We start from the raw sequence: 7,758 nt of genomic DNA on the forward strand, positions 1-7,758 counted from the left end.
AAGAAAATATTAACAGGTGTATAGGAAAACTCAAAGTTGATAAAACACCAGGGCCTGACGGTTGGCACCCAAAGAATATTAAAGGAAATTAAGAATTAAACTGTTGTTCCATTAGAAATTATTTTCAAGAAATCCATCATATTAAAAAAAGGTGACAAAAAGAAACCAAATAACTACAGGCCTAAGCTTGACTTTAATCATAGGAAAAATTATGAAAACTATCATCAAAGATGCTATAGAACACTATTTAGAAAATAACTGATAGATGATAACCAGCATGGATTCAAAGGGAAACGTTTTTGCGTTACTCGAGTTCTACAAAAGTATGACAAAATAAACAATATTGATTTAATATATATAGACTTTGCAAAAACTTTTGATACTGTCCCCCCACGGACTCCTTACTAAATTAGTTTCACACGGAATAAGTGGTAGCCTATAATCAAGTTGGACTACTAATTGGTTAAACGATCGAAAACAGAGTTGTTCTAAATGGCAAAACTTCTAGACAGAAAAATGTTACAAGTAGAGTTCCTCAGGGTTCCGTTCTTGGGCCACTTTTATTCATAGCATACATAAATTATGTAGACCGCAGACTGAAATCTATTGTCTCCAAATTTGCTGATGACACAAAACTGTGCGGAATGGCAAATGATCACTTAAACCAATTAAACATTCAAGAAGATTTAGATAAACTACAGCAATGGTCTGAAAAGTGGCTAATGAAATTTAACACAAGTAAAAGCAAGGTTATACACATAGGTAAAAAGTAACAGTAAGTACGATTACAAGTTATTTAGAAAATCGTTAACAAAAGTGGATAGTGAAAAGGATCTCGGCGTAATTATCAGTAACGATCTCAAATCATCTAAACAGTGTATTTTAGTATCTGGGAAAGCAAATAAGATTGAAGGACTGATTGCGTAATTTTTTTTTTTTTTTTCGAAAGTCCATCACTCATTAACAAGCTATATAAATCGTTAGTTCGTTTGTGATATGATGTTTCCGTATGGTCACCGAATCTCATTAAAGACACTGACAGATTAGAAAAAAAAAAAAATACAATGGTAATCCACAAAACTGATTCCAAATATAAAAAAATAAATCATACGAAAATCGACTAAAACATATGAATATTTTCCCTTAAAAGGCGTAGACTCAGAGGTGACTTGATACAGGTCTTTAAGATTCTAAAGGGAATTGGCAACATCAAAAGTGACAACATTTTCACAATGAATGAGAATCCGACAAGAAATAATGGTCTCAAACTGTCAGGAAATGTATCTAATTTGGAAGTGGGTAGAAACAACTTTGCCAACTGTGTAGTAGTAAATGAATGGAATAAACTTCCTGCAGAGGCAGTGTAATGTAGTTCAGTTCGAAGCTTTAAGATTCGTTTAGATAAACACCTAAGCAAGATGCTGTAATGCCTGCCATTATTATTTATTTTTATTATTTGTTTATTTGTTTGCTATTATTTGTCTGTTTATTATTATGTATTTCATTATAATTTATTATTTATCTGTCCATTTATTATTATTCAATATTTACCTGTTTGTTTATTATTTACCTTTACCTATTTAGTTTATTATTATTATTTATATTGTTATTACTCTATTAATTAGTTTATTGATTTATTTATCATTATTATATTTTTTCGCATCCGACCTAGTTATGAACCAAAAGGTCTTCTGTCGGCATCATGCTCCTTTGTAATCTTTTGAGAGATCTTGAGCCCAGAGGCTGAGTGTCAGCCCCTCAGGGCTGCAGCAGGTGGTCGGGGGTGGGGGATTGGTTGACGGGTTTTGAAAATGGCAACTTCGCTGTCCACCTTGCAGGACCACCACAAGAAAGCAGATACCCGTCATTGGTCCCCTTCAGGTGGCCTTGAGGCAACTGGCAGTGTACTCGCTTGAGTCAGGATTTTCAGATTGTTTACTTGTTTAGTACTTCTGGGTTGCATCTTGTTGTTGTTGCTTCTGCCCTTTTGTGGCTGCCTGCCCCCTCCCCACGCGTGCATTGCACAGTATTTACTGATACCAGATTCCATTTGATAATGTTGGCTCCAATCTGAGAGTTGCTTTCTGATTAGTATTATAAAATTGTTCACCCTTTTAGGATATTTCCCGTTCGTTCCATCAGTTTAGCTCAAAATCAGTCTTCTTTATTGAGTTTTTACTTGAGTTTCTTCTGGGATGATGTACCTACGCTTGCGTGTGAATTTGTGTTGTGGTAAATTAGGGAGGAGACTTTCCTGGACGCATCTATATCGAAGGAGGTATAGTGTAGGCATGGCAGTGCGGTGACATGAGAGATTTGTCTGAAAGAAGGGCGCGTGCTTGAGATTATAGGCCACTTCCTGAGTCAGTGAATCGACGATGGGGGAGTGAGATGGTCACTGAATACATGGTTCATCTTGACTGATACACGAATAAATTGGTTGGCATTTGCAGGTAGCAAGTGAAGAGCTAATATGGTGGAAACAGGAACCTTAGGCAGCCAGGCGTGGGAATTGATGGCTGACAGCAACGAGCGCCTTTAGCACCTGTACACCTCGAGCGAGTTAAGCGACCTGGACATCTTTCCAGAAGACGAGGAGCCTGTCAAGGTAAGTGTGGTGACTCGCACTGAATATGATTCCCTCCTTGAGCAAGGTTGGCGGTGCTCTGACGCGCGTTGCCCCAGAGGAAGGCTTTGTTTGGACTTAACCCATTCAACTCCGATGACAAGATGTCTTGTCATTTGGTCAAATAAAACAAAAAAATCATAAAAAACACCAAAATGTTTGATCAAACACCAGAAAAATATGACGTCAGTCCTCGCTTCGCTGCGAGCGAAGCGAGGATTGACGTCATATTTTTCTGGTGTTTGATCAAACATTTTGGTGTTTTATGATTTTTTGTTTTATTTGACCAAATGACAAGAAGACATCTTGTCATCGGAGTTTAATGGGTTAATACGCGAGTCACTCAGGCCCACAGACTGGTTCTGTCCATGAGCTCCCCCGTGTTCCTCGCCATGCTGAATGGACCCCTGGCTACCAGTAAGGAACTCACCCTTCCAGAGGACCCTCGTCAGTTCTTCCGGAAGCTACTGGGTCACATGTACCTGAACCGGATTGACCTGGAGTCGGTGGAGGAGGCTCTCGAGGTGTACAAGCTGGCCCACAAGTACCGGATGGGTTCAGCGATGAAAAATTGTGTGCAGGTATGTGGGGAGGCCAGTTGCCCTTGCTTTTTTCTCCACAGCAGTTTTACCTCTCTTCTTCTGTTTCTTCTTCCTCTTCTATTTTTTCCTTTTATTTTTGTCTTGTTTTTCTTATGTTTTTTTCTTCTGGTTCTTCTGTATAATCTTTCTCAGTTTCTTTTTATTGTTTCTTCTGTCTCTTCTGCATTTTCTTCTGATGTCTCTTATTCTGTTTTTCTTTTCCTATTTTTTGTTATGGTTCTTCTTTTGTTTCTTCGTCTTCTTCGTCATTTTCTTCTTTGTCTTCTTACTCTTAGTCTCCGTCTTCTTCATAGGCTTCATTTTCTTCGTCTTCTTCTTGTTCGTCTTCTTCGTCTTTTTCTTCTCTTTCGTCTTCTTCGTTTCTTCTTCATCTTCTTTGTCTTCTTCGTCGTCTTCTTCTTCTTCGTCGTCTCCATCTTCTTTGCCTTTTTCGTCTCCGTCTTCTTCGTCCTCGTCTTCTTAATCGTCTTCTATTTCTTCTTCATATTCTTCCTCGTCTTCTTCTTCTTCGTCTACATCTTCTTCATTTTCTTCTTTATTCTTTCTTTCTCGTTTTCGTCTTCTCCTTTGTCTTCTTCGTTTTCTTCTTTTTCTGCTTTTTCTACTTATTCATCTGTTTCTTATTCCTTTCCTCCTCCTCTGTCTTCTGTCTTTTTCGTCTTCTCCTTCTTGTTCGTCTTTTCCTTCCTCTTCTTCGTGTTCTTATTTGTCTTCTTGTTCTTATTCTTCTGTTTCTTCTTTATTTCCTCCTACTTTCTCGTCATCTTCTTCCTCTTAATCTTATTTCTTTGTCTTCTTCTTCGTGTTCGTTTTCTTATTAGTCTTCGTATTCTAGTTCGTATTCTTCTTCGTCATTGTATTTTCTTCCTCCTCTTTCGTCTATTTTTCCTCGTCTTCGTCTTTTTCTTCGTCTTCTTCTTCATCTTCCTCTTCGTCTGCTTTCTCTTCTTTTGTTGTGATAGTACGGTGAGCAAGACCAGATGATTGGTTGAGTGTGTTGTGTGTAAATGTGTGGCAATTGGACGATGCCTTGTTTTGGTCGTCATTATTGAACACCACGGCAGCAGACGGGCCTCTCTGTGGACAAAGTTGCAATAGCGAAACATGATACACTCGACTTTTCACACTTGCTTAGGCAAACTCTCTCTTTTTATTTTCAGTACATCGCTTCCAACGGGAAGGCGGAGACGATGCCGGCAGTGCTGGAGACTTTGGCCCTGTATGAGGACGCGGAGCTGAAGGAGAAGTGCAAAGAGGTACGTGGGTCTGTTTCCTGATGTCGTGGCTGGTGTTTCTTTTGGGTAAAATGGTGATATCTACACTTCTTGGAGTTAGTGTCCAAAGCCCTCTTGGTTGAAAGACGCCTCGCTTTGCATCAGAGCGTAAGGAAGCACGGCGGCATTGCACGTTCGGTCGCGTCAGTTGTCGCCCGTCCCTTGGATTCGTCGACATGTTCAGAAGCATGACCTCTTTGACCCACAGATACTGGACCGCGACCCCGACGCCGTCATGCTGCCTGAGACCGTGTCTCGTCTGAGCAAGGAAAGCTTAAGAGCTTTGCTGACGGACGATACGCTGGCCTTCTCTTCCGAGGCTGTCCCCTTCAGAGGACTGATTGCCTGGTAAGTACTCGCACTCGTGGCGACCAATACAATACTCTCCGCCCTTTGCGCAGTGTTTGTTTTCGTAGTAGCTCATCAAGCCCGCGCACTAAAGTGTTCTCTGTGCCTCTTTTTGGTCGCAGGGGAAAAGCCCAGCTAGGCCAGCAGGAGGAGCCGTCGGGGAGTGCACTACGGGAGGAGATCGGGGACGACCTGCTGAGGGAGGTGCGGTTCCTCGACATGTCCTGTGACGAGTTCGTTGACAACGTGATCGGCTCGGTCGTGCTGACCCACACGGAGTGCATCCACATCCTGACGGCCATCCGGGGCGCCGACCCCTCGACGCTCCCGAGGACCACGCCACTGCATCCTGCCAGGGGAGGAAGGAGGGGGCAACCCCCGAAAGAGCGGCTTTCCCGCTTTCACCTTTCCCCGGATGGAGACAGACATTGAAGTCGCATGTGCGTCATTGTTTGATTGTCTTGCTTTCGAGTGATAGGAATATTTGTGTCCATCGCCTGGATTCACCAGGTGCTGGCACCCTTGCGATAGTGGATATTGATGGGGGCTGTGTTCTAATAAGCGAGGCAGTCTCTGAAGGTCCTGAATTCGTTTTTGCACCGTCTGCTGCCATTGAGAGGGGCAAAAGATATCATGTATGGTTTATCCCCAAAACGGAAGTAGTTGCGAATGGGGCAGATGGCGGAAGTCAGAGGGTGGGGAATGTAACCCTGACGCGTGGAGGGCGTGGTCGTGAGTGTGCCCTGTATGTGTGCAAGTCTGGAAGCTCTGGCTGTGAGTGAGAGGAAAGCCCTGTTTGGCCGCCGCTGCACACCACCCCGGGTCCGGCCGTCCGGCGAAGGAGGAGTGGGCGGGTTGGGTTGGGTTTCGCCCATTTTTGCACGAACGAGGGAGGAAGGGGGCACAGCGGGCGGAGACCCGAAGCCAAATAGAATCGCTTGGCGAAGAGCGGTTTTATTACCATCATCATCGATGCCGCCATTGTTATTATTATTCATATAATCAGGTGTCTTTAAGAGAGGCAGTTTCAGTCCTAAGGAAGCGTTTCATTTGCTGTATTCGGATCCTTTAGTTCAAGTAATTTCCAAGGTGCAGAAATCGTCACAATGGGGGAAAAGCCGTTGGTATACGTATGTACCTGCCTTACTAAAACACACCTAATTATACAAATTATATATATATATACAAATATATGTGTGTATTGTTACGCACTTGTGTCTCATGCGTATTAATAAAGACGAAAGATAATTTGCCGTACGTCTGACAAACCTAAGTTTGGGTAACCACCATTCAAATCTAATTATATGAAATTAATTTCCTGGAATGTACACAAATTAATTTTGAGCATATGATATTGAAAAACAATATTAATAGAATTGGGTTCTCATAAAAGTATGTCAAATTTTTAAATAATAGATGTGTCGTGTTGGATGCTTCCAGTTGTTCGAGAGCTACCTGACTTCGTCTTAGAAAATTAACCCATTCAACTCCGATGACAAGATGTCTTGTCATTTGGTCAAATAAAACAAAAAATCATAAAACACCAAAATGTTTGATCAAACACCAGAAAAATATGACGTCAATCCTCGCTTCGCTCGCAGCGAAGCGAGGACTGACGTCATATTTTTCTGGTGTTTGATCAAACATTTTGGTGTTTTATGATTTTTTGTTTTATTTGACCAAATGACAAGACATCTTGTCATCGGAGTTGAATGGGTTAAAACTTTTATCTTATACATAACCGTTCTCTATAATTACATTTTTCTAACATTTTGTTTATTATCTTTTTTTTTTTTTTATACGTCAAAGACTTGCGTTTTGTTTTAACAGGTCTAAACTATTTTACGTTAGTGAACAACGGCTCTCGAACAACCCTACTTCATAATATTGTTAACTTTCATTTGTAAAGGTTAATAAACATTATTATAAACCTTATAATATATTGTGTAATTTTACTATATAATTTTTACATACAAAAGTCATGGAATTAAGTAAGATGATAAAAACTTCGGGCGAATCCGAGCTTTCATCCAGTCACAGAAACGACTGTCAGTTAGACTTGATTCAGCTATAAAACGATACGCACTGTAAATGTCTAAAACTTGATATCTGAGGTTCTGGTCGATCTAAGCCCTGAACAATTCTCACTTTTTATAGATAGCCAGCTTGCTATCATAACCACGTACTCACGCACATCCGCAGGTAACCTTCTTGCTACCATAAACGAGTACAGTTCAGAGTACCTTTCAACGATCGTCTTGATACGGTTTTCTGTGATACTATATTTATATCAATGTATATGTATATGATTTACACACACACACACACACACACACACACACAGAGCAAAACTTGAACTACAGATACTAGAGCAAAGAAGAGAGAGAGGAGATTTGATAGCTATTTACAGAATCATGAAAGGCATAGAAATTATTGATAGAGAGAATCTGGTAAAATGGGATGATAGAAATACAAGAGGGCACGGAGAGAGAAAAAAAACAGCTATAGAAGAGATGTGAAAAAAAAAACAGCTTTCCTCACAGAGTAATAGACAGTTGGAACAAGTTAGATGAGAAAGTGGTGTGTGCAAAAACAATACATGAACTTAAAAATAGTTTAGATAAAATGATATATGAAGACGGGACTTCACGAGCATAGCTCCCCTTCCCGTAAAATACAACTAGGTAAATACAACTAGGTAAACACACACACACACACACACACACACACACACACACACAGAGGGCCGAAATTATTTCGGTATCGCTGCGCTTCGGGTCGTTACTCTGGCTCTCGTGGGCGGGGAGTTGGGTGTGTGTGTGTGAAAGGTCATAGCATTACCCATAGATCGGTCATACGAGCTCTGAGCTCTCTTCCGGGAGGGAAATAGCTGTCGATCACGAGTCCA

The 7,758-nt window shown here is 41.1% G+C and overlaps 1 protein-coding gene across 1 annotated transcript; it reads left to right on the forward strand.

Moving 5' to 3' along the window:
• The first annotated feature begins 2,959 nt into the window (after nt 1-2,959).
• Nucleotides 2,960-6,304, forward strand: LOC143030856 (BTB/POZ domain-containing protein 6-like). Its single transcript, XM_076194077.1, has 4 exons — nt 2,960-3,207; nt 4,389-4,484; nt 4,711-4,850; nt 4,973-6,304. The coding sequence occupies exons 1-4, from the start codon at nt 2,995-2,997 to the stop codon at nt 5,280-5,282; spliced, it is 759 nt and encodes a 252-aa protein (XP_076050192.1). The 5' UTR covers nt 2,960-2,994; the 3' UTR covers nt 5,283-6,304.
• Nucleotides 6,305-7,758: the final 1,454 nt, after the last annotated feature.

The sequence above is a fragment of the Oratosquilla oratoria genome, chromosome 12 (assembly GCF_046742065.1).
Source record: "Oratosquilla oratoria isolate Oo_2021 chromosome 12, ASM4674206v1, whole genome shotgun sequence".
Classification (NCBI taxonomy): domain Eukaryota; kingdom Metazoa; phylum Arthropoda; class Malacostraca; order Stomatopoda; family Squillidae; genus Oratosquilla; species Oratosquilla oratoria.